Here is a 23,461-nt window from a genome sequence, read left to right as displayed (position 1 = left end):
CCAGGCGTCCAGGCTTGAGGGCCGATTCCATGATCGATCTTTACTGTTCTTAAGTCGATTAAATTGATGGAACCATCAATTCACCAGACACGTGTTTCCGATATGAATCTAGGTTTAATCGACTTACTTCAGAGCCAGCCTGTTACCAGTTGATGAACTCTTAGTGAACTCAGGCTGACTCTGGACAAGGGTATTTATACAGCAGCACTAGGGGGAGGAGTCGTGGGCAGAGCCAATGGTGGAGCCCAGTAGAAGTTCCTGAGTACTCCCAGAGCTACTCCCCCTAGTGGTTGGATAACGCTACTGCACTTACAAAGACAGTGTGAATTATCATATATATATTACATTCACCACAGACAGTTTCAAACATGGAGTTCTGAGAAAGATTAGAACTGATTTGGGATGTGATAACATGTTGAAGGAATAGAAACAAGTGCTGGTAAAACTTAGTAGGCCTGGCAGCATCTATGGGGAAGGAATTCGTTAACTGTTTTGAGTCCAATATGAAGAGCCACAATGGACTCAGCGATAACTCTGTTTCTCTCTCCACAAATGCTACCAGGCCTACTTGGGTTTTTCCAGCACTTTGTGTTTTTTGTTCAGACTCCACCCACACATACACACACCAAGAATCCGCAGTATTTTGCTTTTGTGTTCAAGAAATTTTGAAAGAAGAGAGAAATTGGAGATGGTTTAGTAGTGGGTCATGGTTGGAGGAGGGTATGATGACAAATTTCTCAGAAGCAGGTATTGAAATAGAAGGGTCCTGTAGGAAATGGTGTGCAGTGATGAGGGAAGAACAAGTTACCCCTCCAGGTTAATTAGCAGCTGACACTATGCTATCTCTATTCACGTGAATCACCCTTGATGCTCTGGCACTGGAGGATTGCTAACTTCTGCAGAAACCCATAGGAGAACATTTCAGATGAAAAAAATATTTCTTCAGTGATGAGGTTATTCGAGCAGTTGCATAATTAACTTCAGGTTGTTCCTTACTTTAAGTTTGAAAGAAAATGGATAGTGTGTAGTGTACTAATCAACAGGCATTGTACATAATGGGTAAGTTAAATGGGCTTCAAATTTTTCCTGACCAAGGATCTCCGGTATGAACTACTTTTAGGGTTTTGATAGTTTATGTAAACCAGTTTCAACCAGAATTAGAATTAGCAGCGTATGTGTCACTAATTCCATGTAAAAATGACCCACTCCAAATTTATTTTAATGTGTTAATATCACTGTCCAGTGACTCATTGTGCGTGCAGTTGTTGTGACGGCCCAGATATTTATTTTGTCTCTATCTCTCTCACTCTCTCTGTCTCTCTTTTTCTCTCTCTGGTATATTTTCCAGTTTCTTAGCAAGTTAACTGTTGCATTCCCACAGAGGTCACTGGACCATCCAGTTCCTCGTGACGTCTACTGAATATGAACTTCCCCGGTAACGGGACAAGGCTTCCCCTTTAATGCGGGGAGCCCACATGGTATAAAAACCCTGACCCGAGTGTAGGTGGGAGTGGAGTAGTCTTCGTGTGTACCTTCAATAAACCAGTATTTTGTATCCTACCATTCATTCTGCATGATCTCTCTGTTTGGTTTTTACATTAATGCTAGCACTGCAGATAATTGTGGGATATACCCTTTGAAGCTCTACTTTATTGTATTTTTTTAAGAAAAAGCTGTTGGAATGAAACATTTGTAGGAGCCCACGTGCTCATTAGGACATAGTTTTAGTATGGTTTTTACATCCCACACTGTTAATATTGTGGGTTGCCTTGACAGTTTTGTTTTCTCATCCTAGATAGCACTTTTTTTTAATTGAAGTTGAAGGTAATACTTTTTTTTTAAATGCAAAGTTGATATTCTGAACCGTTTGGCATTACTGAAGAGATTTATTGTCAAACATTAAATCCAGTGGTGAAATGTTTTGATCAACAATTATGCACTTCCAAGCCTAAACATTTAGATAAACTTTATTGCCACAGGTGGGCTTACATTAACACTGCAATGAAGCTACTGTGAAAAGCCCTAGTCGCCACCTTCCGGTGCCTGTTTGGGTGCACAGGGAGAATTCAGAATATCCAAATCACCTAACAGCATGTCTTTCGGGACTTGTGGGAGGAAACCGGAGCACCCGGAGGAATCCCATGCAGACACGGGGAGAAAGTGCAGATTCCACACAGGCAGTGACCCAAGCTGGGAATCGAACCTGGGACCCTGAAGCTGTGAAGCAACCGTGCTAAGCACTATGCTACCCTACCGCCATACAGCAGTGAGGTGTTAGAATATGCCTGCAGAAACTTGAAAGATTTGAATCCACATTGGTTATACCTGCACCCACCCCTCCTGATGTCCTCAACTGACTTTTGGTGTTTCTTCCCCCCCCACCCCACCCCTCTCTCCCCCTCCCCCTCTCTTTCTCCCCCTCTCTCTCCCCCCCCTCTCTCTCCCCCCTCTCTCTCTCTCCCCCCTCTCTCTCTCTCCCCCCTCTCTCTCTCTCTCCCCCCTCTCTCGCTCTCCCCTCTCTCTCTCTCCCCCCCTCTCTCTCTCCCCCCCCTCTCTCCCCCTCTCCCCCCTCTCTCTCTCTCCCCCTCTCTGTCTCTCCCCCTCTCTCTGTCTCTCCCCCTCTCTCTTCTCTCCCCCTCTCTCTGTCTCTCCCCCTCTCTCTGTCTCTCCCCCTCTCTCTGTCTCTCCCCCTCTCTCTTCTCTCCCCCTCTCTCTTCTCTCCCCCTCTCTCTTCTCTCCCCCCCCTCTCTTCTCTCCCCCCCTCTCTTCTCTCCCCCCTCTCTTCTCTCCCCCCCTCTCTTCTCTCCCCCCCTCTCTTCTCTCCCCCCTCTCTTCTCTCCCCCCTCTCTTCTCTCCCCCCTCTCTTCTCTCCCCCCTCTCTCTCTCTCTCCCCCCCTCTCTCTCTCTCCCTATCTCTCTCTCTCCCTCTCTCTCTCCCCTCCTCTCTCTGTTGCCCCTCCTCTCTCTCTCTCTCTCTTTCATATTTCTCTATCCCTTTTCCTCTCTCTCTTTCTCTCTATTGTAAACCACTAAGCGTTTGAAAGAGGACAGACAACCTCTATGAAATGTGTAGTATTCTTGGCTAACCCTACTGTTTTCGTTCCCTTCCCATTTTCTTATGTAAAGAGCATTTGCTCTCCATTTCATTTATTTGTTAGTAGTTTGTCTATGGGACAGCTACAATTTTCCAAAAGGTACTTTTGATTAACCGTGAAACAGGAATTACGTTTCATGCTTTTGTAGCCCACGCTTCACAGACCATTCATTTTCCTGATTTGGATGCCGCACAGTCTATTTATTGTCCTTCAATATGACATTGCAACGTCTTGGCATCCTTGGGAACTTACTGTCTTCTTCTGTCATGTCAGATCACATTTATCTGTACTTAATTTAAGTGATTACTTATTTTCAGAGCCTCTATATTTTCTTGGAGTATTTTGATTTCACATGAGAATCCTGCTTCATTAATATTTGTTTTAACTTGTAGGTTTGGATGAAAGAACAGGCCCTGGCCCATGGGCAGGAGGCACACAGAGCAGTAGTCCATCAACATATGAGCAAGCAAGGGTAAGAATGGTCAGTTCTCCCTTTTTCTTCCTAAATTACTTTCTTCAGCCTTCATTGATTTGAATAAATACCCAGGTTTCTTTTGTCTTTCCCATTGCCTCTAAAAGGTTGAGCAGGGTAAATTACTTGTATTCCACAAAATGTTCCTTGTATGTTGACCAAATTCTAGTCACTTAAGGCACTTTTAGGATATGTTTTACACTGCAATGATGGCATGTGTACAGAATTGTTATAATTTCATTCTGCTGCTGAATTTACTATTGTAGTGCAGGAGCGGCGGCCAAACCCAGCAAAACAGATAGAGTCTTCAGGCCTCAAGCTACTGGTAAACAATACAGCGAGTTAAAGGGCATCACGGTGGCGCAGTGGATAGCACTGCTGTCTCATGGCGCCGAGGTCCCAGGTTCGATCCCGGCTCTGGGTCAATCGTGTGGAGTTTACACAATCTCCCCATGTTTGCGTGGGTTTTGCCCCCCGCACCCAAAAGATGTACAGGGTAGGTGGATTTGTTACGCTAAATTGCTCCTTAATTGGAAAAAAACGAATTGAGTATTCTAAATTTTTTATTTATTTCATTTTTTCTTTTATTTCATCTTCTTTCATCCTATTTCTCTATCTCTAGTTTGACAGTGCATTAACCTACTGTAATTCATCCTCCTCCTTAGTCCTGCTCTGTTTATTTCTCAATCTTTCCATCACTTTGGTTGAGGACATACAACATACACTGTTTGACCCATTGTTCACCAGGGTCCCAGAAGCCCTGTTGCACTCGCTGCACTGTTATCAGCCCGCACTTGCAATGAGCACAAGGAAGTCTAATGGAAGGAGCCATGCTGGGAGATGTGACTGCTCCAGTTAAAGCTGGCCATATAATTTGTCTCCTGTTGAGCTGCCTTCCATACACAGGGAACTTTTAGCATTCAATGTTGCATTAAAATGAGGTGCAGCAGGATATTTTGTTTTATAATTACCAAATAGTTTAATTAAATAGAGTCACGCATTTGATGACCTGAATTGCTTCAATATATTACTTATTTACAAAAGGTGAGATTGTTGCCTGGATTTATATTACAGGCAAAAGCTTAAAGTCTAATTTTTGTTTGACCACTGTACTAATCCAAGCAAATATTTGGATAGTTCACACCTGATTCAGATGTGAACCAGCTTCAAACTTGCTTGCCTTGAGTATTTCAAGTCCAGGTTTTAGTTTATATCTGCTCAAATCTTTACCAGAATTGCTTAAATCCATTGTTCACCACACTGGGCTAAATCACTGGCATTGAAGGCAGGCCAGCAGCATGGTTCAATTCCCGTACCAGCCTCCCCGAACAGGCGCCGGAATGTGGCGACTAGGGGCTTTTCACAGTAACTTAATTGAAGCCTACTCGTGACAATAAGCGATTTTCATTTCATTTTTCATTTCCTGGTGATAGCTAAATGTTAATACAAGTCAGTGCTGGTATTCTGGGCACAAGATTTCTACCCCTGGTGATGGTTGAACTGGTGTTGCATCTATAAATACTCGCTTGCCGTTTATTTGCAAATCAGCAATGGGAAAATGCAACCTGTGTAGTGAAATGCTACTGTTGGTTGTTATTGAATAACAACTGATTTTGTTCTTTGCTCGTATGCTAATGTTTTCTTTGCTTGTATGCTAATGTTTACTACTTTAAACCTTACTGGCTCTGCTACATGTCACCTAACTTTTCATTTTTTTAAATAGGGCTATGGTGAAGGTTCCCACTATGGTGATCATGTATCCAACAGAGACTTGTCATCACATGATGGCATTTCTTCTTCATCCTACATAAATCCTGGCCTTGTTGGTGAGTAGAAATGTTTTCTGAATCTTCTGGCAGGGTTAATTGCTCGGTATAGTCTTACTGATTTGGATTTTCCCTCAACTGTGTGCATTACAATTGGCATTCAGAATCAGGAAATGTTCCAGTAACTGCCTTTCTCAGTGGCATTCCCCCCCCCTTCCCCTTCAAATTATTCATGCCCTCCACCCTATGTTAGCATGCAGGAATTTGTAGTGATCCCTGCTATGTAACCTGTTTGAATACAGAATTTATAATTCAGTGAAGTAGTATATGTGTTACATATATAAACAGTCATAGGTTTGCGCGTTTATTCCTTTAGATGGGCCCAGCGCTATTTGGGCAGCCCAAGGGCTCAAGTCTCTACTAGATTTATTCTCTAATTTGGGTCACCTAGTAACTCTTCTGATCATATGGGTTGTTTTTATTAGTAAGTTTACCTGATTCTATCTGGAAGTGTTTAATATTATAATTGTAATTAATTGCAGTAGTTCTTTGTTTCAAAAATGGGCAGGTCTAAAACTCTAGGTTTGGCAATGGGGAATTTTTTGGCGCCACATAGCTGAAGAATGTCAGTGACTTGTGGGATAGTGGACGAATTTGAGGATGCAAATCTTGGTCGATTTTCTAGGTTACAGAAAGACTTGGTGAAACTTTTGAGGCCAAGATTGTGTGGTCTTAGTGTGGTCAATAAAATTCTACTGAATTGTGGCTGACTTAGTTTATGAATTGTAGAAGAGAGCAGTGGAGAACCACACCTCTAGGATGATAAAAAATCTGGAATGGGTTTTTGGGGAGGAGGGGTAGAGGTGATATTTTGGTGTGTTACTGATCGGATGTGAACAAAGAAACCTGAGCTCAAGATCCATAATTTGTCAGAGTTGCACATCAGGTTAAACCAAAGGTGGTAACCTGGAAATGGATTAGATGAAGGACAGCACCATTTGGATATTTGCTGGAGTCAAAGAAAATTACTTCTGCCTTGATGTTCTCTAGCCATTACTTTATACAAAATAATTTTGTCGAAACATGCTTAGCTTCTGTTTGAGGAGTTATTTTGGGATAAACTGCTGAGAAAGATGCTATTATTTTAAGAGGTGAAATATTGGAGCTCATTCTTCGGTTTCTAAGACTTAATGGAACTGTCCCGATGGTCCGAATGCAGCAAGCATCCACCTCCCGAAGTTAGATCTACACTTTGTTGATCACAATCCAGCAAACTGTAACATATCTAGGATTGAAAAAAAACAGACCTACGTTCTTGTGTACAGAATGTTAATTGATTATAAATAGGTGAGTCGAGGTTTGGCAGAAGGGCTTTCTCCTTGAATTAGACCCTGGCAAAGACCATTGCCCACCATTGGAGGTGGTAAAAATACAGATCTTTTGGAATCCAGGTCTAACACTCCTGCCAAGAAATAGTTTTTTAAAAAAAACATTGCTCTTGTCAATGGGAACTTCATGCTTGTACATTTTTGGAATATTTGTGAATAAGAGATGACGGCTGGAAGAGTTTATCTTGTAATCAAGAGATGAACATAAAGATTTCTGTTGGGTTGACTCTCATTGTCTGGACCCAGGCGAATTCAAGTGCCAACCCTGTGTGACACCACATTACAAAAAGCAAACTATTCTGACCATGAGCAGTCTCTATTGTCAAGACAAAATATCAAGAAAAAATAAATCTAATTTCAACTGTAGGCTTGATGTGATAGGACATGCCAAAGGCATACTGTCCTCTTTCTCGTATTAATATGAAAATGCATTCTAATTTAGGGAAGGGAAAGGAGTTTAGTTTCTCATGGAAAAGTTCCTCAGAGGTATATCCTTGCAATTTTCTACTTGAATTGGCTCCCATACCATAGTACATGAAGCATAACTAATGAAGCATCTCTGCTGACAGCCCTAAGCTGCTTTCTGCAGTAGTTATTTTGGCTCTGATCTGCTCTGAGAGATCCCTGGTGTTTTGTTGTATTTTGATCTTTTCCAGGTACATTTCTGAATATCTTGCTTGCTTTTCTGTTTTATTACGAGCAGTGTTTTTTTTTCCCTGCCTGCCCTCTTAATTCCAATCTGCCCTGCATTGGCAACTCCATTTCCGCTATCTCTGATAAAACTATTACCGATGTGCCCTGTGTTATGTTTTTCTATGATCCATTTACTACTGTGCATTTCGTCTCACTTACTCCTGACTTGTCTGCTGCATTTTCAGACCCTGTAGCTTTCTCTAATGAGCTTCTGTTCTGCTTTCCAACTCCTTTGAAACCTACAAATGCCGTCTGGGACTCTCTTTCCCGCTGAGTTTAACAGTGCTTTGGGAGCAACTCCTCGCTTGCACCATGCAAACACTTTAGGGGCTTACTGAGAAGGCTATTTACTCCATACTGCTGCAGTAAATAATTTGAAACAATTAATACATTATTTGTTACTGGGCCACTTTTTTTTGTTTAATTAAAACAAAACAGACTCCTGGGAGTACAATAGGTTGCAATTTAGGACAGGGTTGAAGGTAGAATCTTTTTGAAACTGCTGTCTCATGATCGCATTTATTATTGTTGTACAGTTGTACTCGTTTAGTGGTGGTTGTGTATATTAAAAAATCCTTTGTAGTTATGCAATCAGGAAGCAATATTGTAGAGTTATGTTTATGATGGTGGTTTGAGGTAGAGAATTGTGTATACACTGCCAGTTGTTTGTCAATTTCAATATTCGGGCTTTTTTATTTAAGAATGTGATATGCCTATTTGAATTTGGAAAAGTGCCATATAGTTCAATTATTTTCCTGTATGTGGGATTAGTGTGAAGGACTGGTGATACTAGTAAGAGCAATTTTAGATATGTACAGAAAGTCTTGCAAGAAAGGTTTGCTACAACCATTGAACATACAATGTATGGAGCAGAGACTTTATAATATGAAAGCCTAACCTATACCTGCTGTTTTGGCTGCAATTTTAAATATTTCTATAGTAGTTTGTGATGTATTACCCAAATTAGTGAGAGTTGCTGATTTGAAAATTGGCTTTGCAAGAGTCTTCAGAAGCCGGATGGAAGGATATTGAAGCCTATTTGAATTTTAAACTGCAAGTAACTTCAAAATGAGGAATGTTATTTGAGTTGGGTGCAGTTACATCATAGGGCCATCTGTTTGTCAAACTGACCAAGTCTCTCTACCATGCTTTAATCACTACTGGTACTGGACTGTTAATCCTGAAATGTTAAATAAATAAATTGTAATGGAATTTTTCAATGCTTGATGGTTGCATGCATTCTGAAGATACAATTAATGACTCAAGTTATGCTTATTTTAACTTTTTCAGTTTCCGCATTAGCAAAAAAATGTTAAAATGGGGGAAATGTTGTTCAATGGGCAAATTAGACTCAAAGTAGAACAGTCTAATTTTGAAGTGGCAGACAATGAATACTAAAAGCAATAAGAGATGCTAGTTTACTAAATGTTAGCTGACGACAACCTATAATTATATGGATGGGATTTTAAGTACTGCTAGTTGGAGTAGTGGTTCACTGAAGATTGTTGGATTAATTACAAAGGGAGAATAAAATCCTTGTAACATTGCTCGACTCTGCTTCAAAAAAACAGGAGCAAACACTTTTTGTTAATGGTGTGAGTAGTTGGAGCCTAGGATCCTTTGCACGTTGGAGGGGTTTTTATCTGGAGTTTAGCTGCATGATTATGATTAGAGGCAAAGAACTTGCTGGCGACAATGTAAGATGTGTGAATGATGTTTGTCCTGTAGGATTTGCAGAGAGCAATTCGTGGGCATCCATGTGTGAATTCCCTGTGGATTAGGAAAACAGTACAGTGCCATGTGGCTGTTTTGCACCTGCTACCCTTGAGAGTGATTAATTTGTTATGCCAAGGGGAAGATTTTTTTATATTTAAAATAACTTGATTGTTTTAAATTTGCATTGTTAAAGGAAAATATTTTTGACCCCTCATAGACATGATTTTGTTTATATTTCTGTTTGTAATCTTAGGCTAGCAGCTCTTAATGTATACAAAACCAAGTGAAGAGGATTTGAGGGCAAATTTTAAATGAAGTCTGCAAAATCTACACTTTTTTTACAGGTCATATTTTAATTCTGTTTAGTTATTCCCCAACGTTACTTTTGGCCAATTGGAAAACAGATGATATATCTTCACGTTTAGCTGAAAATGTTAGAGTTTAATGACAATGAAGATAAAATGCAGATATTGGTCAACATTTTTAAGTTAATTTCCCACTGAAGCACCTGGATTTTAAAAATGACTTCTGATTATAATTTTTTGTTCACTGAAACCCATTGCCATTGTTACCTTAAGCCTCCACTAATCCAGTGTTTATCCTGGTCTCCCTCCCAACTCCCTCTATAAACTTGAGTACATTTCAAACTCTGCTGTCAATGAGAACTCTCACCGCGTCCCGTTTACCCATCACCTACATTGGCTTTGGTTCAGCAGTGCCTCAACATTTAAATTATTTTATTCAAACCACTCGGTGGCTTCATCTCTCCCTAGCTGAGGCCATCTCCAGCTCTATAACCCACCAGGAGCTCTGCATTCCTCCAATTCTGGCATTCACATTTTTCCCTCGCCCTTCTATTGTCAGCCATACCTTTGACTGTCTATGCCTCAACTTCTGGCATTATTTCCCTAAACTCTTTCACCCGTCTCTATTCCTTCTTCAGATGCTCATTGAAGCCGTATCTCTTTGATCATGCTTTTGGTCATCTGTCCTGATATCTCCTTGTGTCCAATTTTGTCTGAATGTTCCTGTGGAGTTTTAAGGCATTAACTTCGAGTCCTTGTTGTAGATGGATATTTCCATGTGACAAGGAAATATTTGGCTGGAATTGTAAAAGTTAATAGAAATTTGGATATTTATGGAGTTACGGAGCAAGATAAATTAATTACATTTCAGACGTTTCAGTTTCCGCCAATTTTCAGTCCGAAAATGTGCAGGATTGTGTGGGGAAGTGGACCTCGGTAGGGTGCTCTTTTAGAGGGTCGGTGCAGACTCGATGGACCAAATGGCTGCCTTCTGCACTGTAGGAGTTCTATGTTCTAACACTCTTTTGCTTTCCTTCTGCCTTGAGCACTGTCACACTACTTTTCTCTGTCTCGCTCGCTCACTCTCTCACCTTTTGTCTCGCACATCCTCTATCTCGCGCTTTGTTTCTCTGTCTTGTGCACTCTTTCCCTAGCTCACTTTTCCACCCCCCCTCCCCCCCCTCCACCCATACCCGTGCACCTTCTCACTTTATTTATCTGTCTCGCTCACTCACTCTCGCTTTCTTTCTCTGTTACGCTGTCTTTTCTGACTCCACCCTGGCCTGTATTTCTTTTTTCTCAGATAAGCTTCTGGAAGTTAACCCATGTCTTGAAAAATGGTTTGTCATCCAAAGTTTCAATTTTTTGTTTTTCAAATAATTTGGAAAGTAAAGTTGGCTGTACTAACTGGAAAAAATTACTTTAGTAAATTTTGATAACACTCATTCAAAATAAATAAAGCTAACTCTCAGGCGCAGGCACACTTCTTCGTAATTTAGAGTTTGTTAGGTATGATCTGCCTTTTATCTATTTCAAATAAGTCTCTGTATTTGTCTTACTAGAAGTTGTCCAAGTCTTTTTTTCTGGAACTTTTTCTAAAATTTGGAGTGTTAGGCATTATTCATTGTAATAGTATTTAATTAATGAACTGCATGAAAATTCAACCAGGGCTGCTCTACCTGGACCAAACTATCTGTAGCGCCCTACAAAATGGACATTTCATGGTTTGTATGGAATTAAAATGTGCCTTCCTCTTCTATTTCTTTTCCACTTATCAAATATCGCTAAACTAATTAGCTTGAATTTCAGTAAACTGTCCCAGATTGATATGAGAACCATTCTGTGTATAGCCATTAACTAGCTTATGATATTGTTCCATTTGTTAACTATTTTGGTTATTTGTGGGAGGTATGCTAAGAAATGGAATAATTGACCCATGGTCAATGATGACCATTGTCAGATTAGGTTTATTCTTTGCCTTTCTTAACAATACCACCTGCCTCAGCATTTTCCATTTTATATCGTAGCTATCTTCAATATTGGGCCAAAGATGCTAAATAACAAGCAATACAATGATCATATGGTTGTCTGCACTTGGAGCTCTAGCAGTTTGCAAAGATAAGATAATACTCCATCAGTGTAGGCTAGTTTCAACCTAGATCCTGTCATTAAAATTGTATTGCTCTAAGTTGATGTCAGCAATAGTTTTGCTGAACAAGTTTGGGTGGCACAATGGTTAGCACTGCTGTCTCACAGCTCCAGGGTCCCGGGTTCAATTCCGGCCTCAGGTGACTATCTGTATGGAGTTTGCACTTTCTCCCTGTGTCTGCTTGGGTTTCCTCCGGGCGCTCCGGTTTCCTCCTACAGTCCAAAGATGTGCAGGTTAGGTGGATTGGCCATCCTAAATTGCTCCTTAGTGTCCAAAAGGTTATGTGGGGTTACTGGGATAGAATGGAAACGTGAGCTTAAGTGGGGTGGTCTTTCCAAGCGCTAGTGCAGACATGATAGGCCAAATGGCCTCCTTCTGCGTTGTAAATTCTGTGATTCTGTGAAGAGTTTTTTGTTGAAGCTTTTCATGCACTCACCAGGACAATTGCAAAAATGCTTATGTCAGGGAAAACTAGATGTAGAGTGTGCTGATTGGTTGGCAAGTAGACTCGAGTGGCGATGTTGACATGGAGAATGCACTAGTTAATAGTGATTGTCAGTTAAATGCCAAGCACTTTGAAAATTTAAATCAGGCAGCTTGACTTCAGTCAAGGCATTGCCCTGAATAATAACCAAGCGAATGGCTATCACTTATTTTGTTTAGCTGAAGAAGGCGTAATGTGTGTGTACATGTTCTTTCTGTCTGCAAAGAACAGTGCCCTAGGTATTAATATATGTAGCTTCCAGTACATGCAGATGCGCCACACTTGTGACCATCTTAAATTGGATGGCAGTGTAATTTTCAGAGGTTATTTTGCAAATGTTGTCCAATTGCAGAATCGCATCTAATGTTAGACACTGTTTTGTTTTACAAACACAGGCTGATTTGATGCAGTCTATACCTTGTCCATCGCAAACAGTGGTAGGGACATGCCGCTTTATATGATCCACCAGTCTTTGGAATGTACAGCCTGCATACCTAGCATCACACTGGGACTGAAATTCATTTATCACATTGCTTTTTGTTGAATTCTATGAGAAACGTGTCTTCGATGGAATGGCACCTAACTCCTCCCTCTGGCATATTTCTGAAATGTGGGTGATATCTTCGCTATATTTTTAAATCCATGGCAGTATGTAGTAATTTCCTTGCATAGCAAAATGGACTCCATCCTGAGCTCAAATTCACCTTTGAAATGGTGCAGTCAAATGAGCTACCTTTCCATTACGGCCTAGTTGAGCAATCTGCCAGAGAGTGCTCTATCACGGTCTATCGAAAGCCTACCTTCACTGGTTAATACACGCATTCAGATACTTACAGTTCCTACCCTATAAGATTGGCCGTATTAGCAACCTTGTATGTAGCGCCGAGCCATTTGCTCACCATGCAAGCTTGATGCTGAAACAGGGCACATCAAAGACATCCTTTTTAAAAATAAATTTAAAGTATCCAATAATTTTTTTTTCCCAATTAAGGGGCAATTTAGTGTGGCCAATCAACCTACCCTGCACAATATGGGTTGTGGGGGTGAGACCCACCCAAGCACGGAGCGAATGTTCAAACTCCACACGGACAGTGACCTGGGGCCAGAATCAAACCCGGGTCCTCAGCGCTTTGAGGCAGCTGTGCTAACCACCGCACCACCCTTATCAAAGATATACTGGGATAATACCCAATCTACCTCCGATTACTCTGGAATAATTCGGGGTCATTGAGGCTACACGGGGACGAGACAGGGATGGCCTCTGTCCCGTCTGTTGTTCACATTGGGCAATTGAACCATTGGCAATTACAGGGCCTCTGAAAAGTGGAGGGGAATTGAGGGGTGGAGTAGAGCACTCAGTGTCCCTATATACAGATGACTGTTAACTATTCGTAATTAATCCAGGGTCAGGTGTGCGGGAGATAATGGGGATATTGATGATGTGTTCGGTTCTTTTTCAGTTTCTAAACTAAATGTTGGTAAGAGTGAATATTTTGAGGTTAGCCCTTTGAAGGGGGTGTTGGGGTGGGGGGAATTGCCATTCCGTCGGTTGGGTACCAGTTTTCGCTATTTCTGGGTTCAGGGCGGCCAGCACGGTGAAGCTGTTGGGAGTGGTTTGGGGATCAGGATGTTAGTTGGGTATAGATGAAGTCGGCTTCATGTAGAGGGACGGGCCACAAGCCTTGATGATGGCATTCTGCTGTTCCCGCGAGCGAAATATTCTGTAAATCCGGTGGTAGTCAACCAGGTAAAAATATGGTGGCAACTGAATTTTAGGCTGAGGGTGGTGTCAAGGTAGATGGTATCGAGCAGCATGTCCCTTCCGCTGTTCACAACTGGCAACTTCTCCTGAGGAAGGAGCAGTGCTCCGAAAGCTAGTGTTTGAAACAAACCTGTTGGACTTTAACCTGGTGTTGTAAGACTTCTTACTGTGTTCACCCCAGTCCAACGCCGGCATCTCCACATCACAACTGGCAAGGTACAGATTGTACCCAACTAGCCCACGCTTGCAAACCTCAAAAGACAGTGTCCAACATTAGATGTGGTTCTGTGATTGCCAACATTGCTAAATAATCCTCAGAGAGCTAAAAGTTACGCTGCCAACCAATTTAAAATTGTCAGTTGGGCTTGTCGAGTGGCTCATTTCCATGTACTAGAATCTGCAACAGGGCCCTGTTCATTGGAGACAGAACATTGAGCCTGTTTCAGCTAAACAAAGTAAGTGATAGCCATTCGCTGGCTCATTCCTCAGGGCACTGACCATTCAAGCTACCGGGTTAAAATTTTCAAAGGATGCTTGGCAGCTGTCCATCACTATTAACCGATACATTCCCCAGGGCAACAATTCTACCAGAGTCCACTTGCCAACCAATCAGCACTCACTTCTCATACAGTATAAAGTTGTTCACATTCTTATTCTTGTGATTATCTTGATGAGTGCAAGACAAAAAGCTTCGACAACATGTCTTTTTTCAGCAATACTGAAGTTACATACTACCAAACTACTGTTAATTGGCAATTACTTGGGGAGCAAAGTATGTTGGCATCCATTGGATTCTTTTTGTATTCAGTTCCACACCTGGTATGAATGATAAATTGTTTTTTTTTAAAAAGGCTCCCATGTCACTTTCTGTTGTGAATTTCTGTTTACATATAGAATAGGAGAAAATTCTATTACCCTGAATTTCAGTTTCAGTACTATTTTAAGTTTGGGGTCATGTGATAGTCACATGAAATTCCAACCTCTGGTTTAAAACTAATCAATAAAATGTTCCGTTTATCTGTGCAATCCCAATTTTTAGGGTTTTTTAAACCACTTTCTTATTGTAGTAGAAGAGCATTTTGGAGCATTAACCTCCAGTTCTGAACCAACACTTACAGCCAGCCTGAGCAAAAAGAATCAATGTCCAAAGCAAATCTACTCTATTCCAGTGTAGATGACTGACATAACTTTCCAAGGCAGTCAAATTGGCAACCCTTTGAGTCAAGAGATGATTTGCTAGTTTTCACCTCATGACCGTACAATTTAATTGCTTGTTGCTGAGATTGTTGGTTTCTTCCTGATTAATCAATTCAAACTATTATAAAGAGAGTTTCACTGTTGCCTTTCACTGCAAGAGTAATAGAAATTAAGCTATTCAACCTGATGAAAAATTGACAGCTTCCAATCTTATTAACAAATTCATTTGGGAAGAGTTTGAGAAAATGAGATTGTGTGGTTTCCCAGGTTTTCACCTGGGCTGGAGTTAATAGAACATGCGGTTTGAGTGTCCAAAACAGTGTCTGCAAGCTAAACTGAAACTCGATCTCTTGTCATTTTGAATGTGATGGAAAACATACCGAAATAGCTGGAAGTATTGACGTGAGCTGTTGAATAAGTAGAACTAATCATACCAAAATAGTGTCCCATCTAAGTAATGGAAGAATTGTGTAATCCTTTAACCTGCACTAGACATTTTCTGGAATTTATTTGGTACATAATGGTGAAAGCCTTGGATACTAATTTAATTGTTTTCAGGTGGTAAAAGATCACTTATTTGCTGCTACATTGCAAATATGAGTCTCTATATGGAGTGAGAGATTTTCAGCAGTAAAGGTTTGACTGGCATGGTGGGTTTTTAAAACAAAAAAACAGTTGACGTTAAGAGTTTCAGAAAGTCTTTTCTCCATTTACAGTTTATTAGTTAAAATCAGGATTCATGCACTAGTAGATAAAAATATGGTATTTTTCATATTGTTTTTAAAATAGACTTTAGGGCCAGAATTAGGAGCTTTGCACTGCTACTCCACTGTGTGGGAGCAGGCAGTAGAGTGATTAAAATAGCAATGCAGCACTCAACGTGCCCATTCATCCTAACATTCGCATCTCATTTTGGCAAGGTCTGGTTTAATTGAGCGGCCCAAGTATCGGCTTTAATTGGCATTAATGTGTGGGACCATTTGGCCCATTGGGTCTGCACCGTCCTCCTGAAAGAGCACCCTACCTAGACCCAACTGCCCCGCTCTATACCTGCAGCCCCACCTAGCATATTTGAACACGAGGGGCAATTTGGTATGGCCAATCCACCTAACCTGCACATTTTGCACTGGGAGGAAACTGGATCATCCGGAGGAAACGCACGCAGACACGGGGAGAAAATGCAAACTCCACACAGTCAGCCGAGTCCCTGCCGCTGTGAGGCAGCAGTGCTAACCAATGTGCCACCGTGCCTTCATTCATTGCTTGCACCTGCTTTTTTTCCCCCATAGAGAGCTACCAGAAGTGGCAACTCTTCCTTTGTCCAAACTGTTACGGTTGACTACAGGATCCCAATTGCCTTGAGGGCTGGATTCAACATTGATGCAAGATCTCCCAGGATATCCTGATCCATGTGGCTAAAGGCCAGACAGAGAGCAGTGGATTTGCACACACAGACTTCAGCGGAATTGCTATTGCTCACTAAAAATATTCCATATTTGTATGGTCAGGATTCACACTTCCTTGTCTTCACACTGTAGCCCCGCACATTGTTCCATTTCAAATAATCCAATTCCCTTTTGAATGTATCTATTCAACCTGCCTCCTCCATACTTGCAGACAGCACATTCCAGATCCTAACCATTTGCTGTGTGAAAGCGTTTCTCCTCGTGGTGCTGTTGCTTCTTTTGACAAATCCCTTAGAGCTGTGACCTCTGGCTCTTAACCCTTCCACCAATGGGATCTATTTCTCCCTAGCTACTCTACTCTATATCTCCCCATAACCCTCCTGAGTTTGAATACCTATATCAAATCTCCTCTCTCCCCTCTCTTCTCAAGATTAACGGTTCCAACTTCTCCCGTCTATCCATGAAACTGAAATTGCTCATCCTGGAACCGTTCTTTGCTGTTGCACCTTCCTAAAGTGTGATGCAAAGCATTATTGCAGTTAGTATTTTATACAAATCCATAACTTCCTTTTGTTGTGTATTTGCTAGGAAGCATTAAATGCTCTCTCTACTGGCCCTGCCGCATTCAGTGATTCTATTGCATATACACCCAGGTCCCTGTGGTCCTGCACCCTTTTACAAATCGTGCTCTTTTTATATTGTCTCCACATTCTTCTCCTCAAAATGAATCACTTCACACTCTGCTGCATTAAATTTAACCTGCCACTTGTCAGCTCATTCCACCAAGCTGTCTCTTGACTTTTTGAAATTCTACATCAGGGTCTTTCAAAGTGCAGGTTGTGACCAGTGGGTGGGTTGCAGGCGGGTATGAGAAGGGTCACGTAGTTCAGGGTCATGGTGTATGTGTGTCTGGTCTCGGTGCCGGATTTCATCTTATTGTGTAAAATGACAAAATTTTCCTGTCATAAGATTGCACTGTTCTCCTGCTCAGTCCTGAAGAGAAAATTTAAGATAAAGCTTTAGTTAATTTTCAGATTTCAGATTCCGTCAAAAAACCAAATAAGAGCGCGATCGATGCAGCAAAGAAATAGGTCAAAATTGAAATTGCTGCCATGCATTGATGGTTGAGCTATTTTTTTTTAATGTTTTTATTGGATTTCACATTTTATGTTCAGTTCATAAGTTAAATTACATGTTGCATACCCATGACAGATCTTGGAACAAGTTGGTGAAAGGCTTCCATGTCCAGTGGAAGGCCTCTTCTGACCCCCGGACGGTAAGTTTTATTTTCTCCAAGCCTGAGAAATTCTGCCAGATCGGACAGTCTGCAGCTTTGAGTGGTGCTGCAGATCGCCAGCTGAGCAGGATTCTCCGGCGAACGAATAGGGAGGCTCAGGCGTCGGCCCCCCTATAAAGTGTTCTGGCTACTCTGAAAATCTGAAGACCACCACTTTTGGCCGTGGCTCCAACCTCGCCCCCACAACATTAGACATTGCCTTGAAGAAGGTCATTCAGAACTCAACAAGTCTGGGGCAGGCTCAGAACATGTGGTTGACTGAGCCTGCCTGGCACGGCTCGCATTTGTCCTCCACCTCCAGAAAGAACCTGCTCATTTGGGTTCTGGTTAGGTGCCCTCTGCACTACCTTTAGCTGCATTAGGCTGAGCTCTGCGCATGTGGAAGTGGAGTTTGCCATGTGCAGTGCTTCGATTCAGAGTCCTCCCCCCACCTCCTCCCATTTTTCCTTTGTCTCATCTGGGGGGAGCATACCCCCTCCAACAATTGCCCACATAGGTCCCCACAGTTGTCCCTCCCTAGGTCGCCCACGCCCAGCAGTTCCTCGACTAGCGAATGTTCTGGCATCTGGGGGTACGTCGTTGTTTCCTTACAGAGAACGTTTTTGAACTGTATGTGTCTTAGTTTGTTTCCTTTTTGTAGTTGGAACCCCTCCGTGCGTTCCTCCATGGTCATTACTTTGTCGTCTGTGTCCATCTCCCTAACCATCAGTGTCCCCTCGTCTTTTCTTCACCTTTTTGAAGGTGGGGTCCATTATTGTGGGAGTAAACCTGCAGTTGTTGCAGATGGGAGCCATAGTGGACATTTTGGTTAGACCGAAGTGCTGCCTCATCTGATGCCATGTTTGGAGCCCGGCTACCACTGGGCTTCCGGAGTACCTGGTCGGGAGGGGGATGGGGAGGAGAGCAGTTGTGACTAGGGCTTAGAGGGATGTCCTAATGCAGGAACACCTCCATTTTCACCCATTCCGCTTCAGGTTCCTTCACTCATCCCCCCTCACTTTTCCTGCTGTGGGCGCTCAATAGGTTTGGGAGGGCAAGGCCTCCCACGTTTCTCCTCCTTTGCAGGACCTTGGATCTTCAGTTTCTCACACACAAACAGGCGCACACACTGCCGGTGGGACTGGAAGAGTGTCCCACCTCTGCAGGTCCTTTTCCTCCATCAGATTCATCAGGTTCAATTTGTGGATCCATGTCCAGTCATGGGCTTTTTGGATCCCCAGGTAGCGGAATTTGGTTTGGGCTTGTTTAAATGGTAGTCCCTTCAGGTATGTCCCTCCCCTTGTGGGTTCACCAGGAAGATTTCACTTCTTTTGCTCAGGTTGAGTTTGTAGCCCAAGATGACTCTGAATTCCTTTCGGAGCATCATTATCTCTTCTATGATGGCCCGGAGGTTTGAGATGTGGAGGAGCAGGTCATCCGCATGGGGTCTCTGCCTACCCTCTGCATACCCCTCCACCCTTTGCTGTTCTGAGGCGGATCGCCAGTGTCTCGATTGCCAGAGCAAACAGCAGGGACAACAAGATGATGACTTCTGGTGTTCTTTAAGTGGAATAGGTCATTTCACATTCAGCAGGTGCCTGCTGTTCGATGTTGGCTGTCTGCCCTTGACAAAGCCCGGCTGGTCCTCCGCGGCTACCTCCGGCATGCGACTCTCCAGTCCTTTAGACCGGGTTTTTGCCTGGACTTTTGAGTCTACATTGAGTAGAAATGGGCCTGTAGGTCCTGCAGTCAGTCAGGTCTTCGTCCTTCTTGCGTATCAGCGATATTGAGCCCTCTGCTAGTGTTGGAGGCAGAGTTTGCAAACCTCTCCCGCAAGTTCGGGACCAGTGCTGTCGCAAATGTAGAAGTCTGCCGGGAATCCATCTGGCCCCAGCGCCTTCCCCGCCTGCATGGAGTCGATACACTCCATGACTTCTCCCAGCTCTAGTGGTGCTTCTCGGCCCTGTTTCCTGTTTTCCCCCACAACCGGCATGTCCAGTCCAACAAGGAACTGCTTCATCCCTTTTGTTTTTATACCCAATTCATTTTTCTCAATTAAGGGGCAATTTAGCGTGGCCAATCCACCTACACTGCACCTCTTTGGGTTATGGGGGCGAAACCCAGGCAAACACAGGAGAATGCCCCAGTCATGCAGCTGTGGATTGGGAATACTTTCACTTGGACTGACGTGGTTGCATTTCCTTTGAAACACCAGTGTGTGCCTTCAAATCCTACTCCAGAGCTTGTGTGTGACAAGCAAAACTGACACAGCACAGTACTGAGGGAGTGCTGCACTATTGGAGATGCTGTCCTTCAAAAGAGATGTGAAACCAAGGTCCTTTCCACCTTCTCATTCTCTCGGAAGTGGTCCCATGGCGCCGTGCTGAAGACATGTCAGCAGTGTGGCTATCACCCCATGCACTGGCTGATATTTATCCAGGAAATGCAGCTCGGGGAGGATACTTAATTCTCTGCAGCATATACTGGGAGCTGAGTTGTGTGTGGAATTCTAGTTCGGGACCAGAGATTATCAGTACTGAGAGAATAATGGTCTCAACAGAAGGATGATACTACTTGTTTCTGTTCCCTCCAGATTTAGTTTTTCTTTATGAAGAGGTGGTGGAAGAATTAAATTTAACAGGCAACATGTACAGACTGGGTGAGAATTTGAAAACTTGTTCAGTCCAGAATTAGGAAGGTAGGAATGTAGCATCAGAAGTAATCTATTCTTTCTCATGTCTGTTCTGCCATTAAATGAGGTCATGACTGGTCTGTATTTTGACTCTCATCTATTCAGCTTCATTTTATAATCCTTAAGCACTTAAAAACATATCCGTTTCAGTTTGGTAATTTCCTGTTATCCTCCAGCTTTATCAGTTTTGTGAGAGAGTTCAATATTTCCACCATCCTTTAAACTAGAATGGCAGGGGGGTCGGAACCAAAGCAGGGTGACCAGGAAAAGAGAAACGAGGAAAGCAATAAACAGTAAAATGTGAAGACGGGAGACAGGGTAATCAAGGGTGGGAGAGGCAAAGAGGCCACAGAACAAAGAAAAGTCAGGATGATTAAAAATGGCAAAAAGGCAAGCCTAAGGGGTTTGTATCTTAATGCACAAAGCAGTTGGGATAAGGTAGGAAAACTGACTGTGCCAGTCGAGGTAAAAGGATATGATCTCTCAGCCATTGCAGAGACATGGTTACCAGGAGATCAAAACTGGGAACCTAATATTCAAGGATATTTGACCTTTCTGAAGGACAGGAGGGAAGGAAAAGGTGGTGGGGTAGCACTGTTGATAAGAGATGAAATCAGGACAGTTGAGAGACGATCTTGACTCGGATAATGTAGAATCCCGAAGGTCGGCCGATATTCAGTCAGTTGACAAAAATGGGTCCCAGGGAAAAGAATAGTTTGAAAAGCACTTCTACACTATCCTTCTCCCAGTTCACAAATCCTTCCAAGCTTTGTATCATCTGCAGATTTTGAAATTATGCCCTGTACACCAAGGTCTAGGTCATTAATATATATCTGGAAGAACAGGAATCTAACACTGATCTCTGGGAACTCCACTATAGATATTTCCCCCAGTCTGAATAACGACCAGCGGCGGAGTGCTGTGCGCTGCTCCGGAACCGAAGGCCGGCCCTGCATGTGCGTGGTTGCCGTCTCTGCGCCGGCGCAGAGCAACATGGCGGCGACCGAGCAGCGGGCCCGTGCGGAAGGTGTTAAGCCCCCTCCAGATCGCGGCCACCTGCCGATCGGAAACCCCCGCTCGCGGGCCTGGACCCCGTGGAGGCCCCCCCCCCCGGGAGTCTCATCCACCACCACCACCAGGATGTCCTCATCAGCTGCGGGTTCGGGCTCCCGCCGGGCGGTACCAGGTTTGAATCACGGCGGCGGAACTCGGCGGGAGTTCGCCCCATCGCCCGCAGGGAATGCCGTGGGGGGCTATTTCAGCGGCCCCAGACTGGCGACTACGCGGCGCGGTTGGCAGCAGTTGGTGACCCGGCGGGTGTCGCGCATGCACCCCCCCCCCCCCCCCCCCCCCCCCCCCCGACGATTCTCCGACCCGCTGTGGGGCTCGGAGAATCCCGGCCATGTCATTGGTATTCCTCATCAGTCCTCTCTGATACCTCATCAGAAAACTCCGAACAAGTGACAGTGAATGAATGGCAGTATGTTTCCAAGTTGGGAAGGTGTTCCAGGTGGTAGTGTTCCCATGCATTTACTGCCCGTACAGATGGTAGCAGTCGTGAATTTGGAAGGTGCTCTGAAGGATCTTGTAGATGATACACTTCTGCCAGTGTGTCGGTAATGGAGGGGCTGTAATGTTTGTGGATGGGGTACCAATCAAACATGCTGCTATGTCCTGGGTAATGGGGAGCTTCTTGAGTTGGAACTGCACTCAACCAAGCACGTTTTCCATCACACTCATGACTGTTGATGGTAGACAGACTTTTGTGAGCCGGGAGGTGACTCATGGCAGGATTCCCAGTCTCTGACCTGCAGTTGTAGCCAGTGTATATAGCTAGTTCAGTTTCTGGTCAATAATAACTGCTTGGGATATTGATAGCAGGGGATTCAGCAAATGTAATGCCATTGAATATCGTAGGGCGATGATTAGATTCTTTCTTGTTAGTGATGGTCCTTGCCTGGCACCTGTGTGACATGAATGTTGTGGATGGGGATATTTGTGGAGGCTCCTCCAGTCAGTTGTTTAACTGTTCACCCAATCAAGACTGGATTCATAGATCCTAGATCGGATCTGTTGGCTGTGGGATCTCGCAACTCTGGCCGGAATTCTCCGGCCATTGGGATTCAATTTTCCTGCCGGCAGTGCAGCCCCATTAGTGGGTTTCGCAGCGGTGTGGGGTGGTTACAATGGGAAATCCCATTGGCAAGCGGTAGGAAGATAGAATCCCGCCACAGATGAAAGGCACACGGCTGAGAAACACACAGCTGGGTGACCGGAGAATCTCGCCCCTGTCTATCAATTCCTACTTGCATTGTTTGGCATGCAATTAGTCCTGTGTTGTAGTTTCAACGGGTTGACACCTCACTTTTCGATGTGCTTGGTGCTGCATCTGGCATGTCTCCCTGCACTCTTCATTGAACCGGGTTGATTCCCTGACTTGTTAGTAATGGTAGAGTGGGGGATATGCTGGGCCATGAGTTTGCAGATGTGGTTGAGTACAGTTCTGCTGCTGATGGCCCATAGCACCTCATGGCTACCCAGTCTTGAGTTGTTAGATCTGTTTGAAATCTATCCCAGTTGGCATGATGGTAGTGCCACACAACACGGTGGAGGGTATCCTCTGTGTGAAGACATGACTTCATCTCCTCAAGGATTATGCGATGGTCACTCTTACCAATGCTGCCATGAACAGTTTGGTGAGGATGAGGTCAAGTACATTTTCCCTCTTTGTTGGTTTCCTCACCACCTGCTGCACGCATACTCTAGCAGTTATGCTCTTCAGGACTCTGCCAGCTTGATCAATAGCGATGCTGCCAAGCACTCTTGGTGTTGGACATTGAAGTCACCAGAGTACATTCTGCACCCTTGCCACCCTTAATGCTTCCTCCAAGTGGTGTTCCACATGGAGGAGTATTAATTCATCAGCTGGGGGAGGGTGGGGGGTGGTACAAAGTGATCAGGAGGTATCCTTGCCTATGTTTGACCTGATGCCATGAGACTCCATGGGGTCCTGAGTCAATGTTGAGGACCCCTAGGGTAGCTACTGCCCGACTGTATACC

General features: G+C 43.5%; 1 protein-coding gene across 18 annotated transcripts in view; it reads left to right on the top strand.

Moving 5' to 3' along the window:
• Positions 1-23,461, top strand: part of LOC119953376 (transcription factor 12-like) — a 193,134-nt gene that overhangs the window by 70,875 nt on the left and 98,798 nt on the right. For 11 of the 18 annotated variants that reach the window (XR_005458010.1, XR_005458009.1, XM_038777573.1 and 8 more), the window contains 2 exons: positions 3,488-3,576; positions 5,291-5,393. The exons of 3 other annotated variants lie outside the window; for them this stretch is intronic. Coding sequence is in view for 13 of the 15 variants with exons in the window: in XM_038777573.1 (XP_038633501.1) it covers positions 3,488-3,576; positions 5,291-5,393 (192 nt within the window). In the remaining 2 variants the exon portion in view is untranslated. The remainder of the gene's footprint in view (positions 1-3,487; positions 3,577-5,290; positions 5,394-23,461) is intronic. 4 more of the 18 variants (XM_038777587.1, XM_038777580.1, XM_038777578.1 and 1 more) reach the window with 1 other exon arrangement.

Source organism: Scyliorhinus canicula, chromosome 18 (assembly GCF_902713615.1).
Source record: "Scyliorhinus canicula chromosome 18, sScyCan1.1, whole genome shotgun sequence".
NCBI lineage: Eukaryota > Metazoa > Chordata > Chondrichthyes > Carcharhiniformes > Scyliorhinidae > Scyliorhinus > Scyliorhinus canicula.
This window is presented reverse-complemented; position numbering and strand designations above follow the sequence as displayed.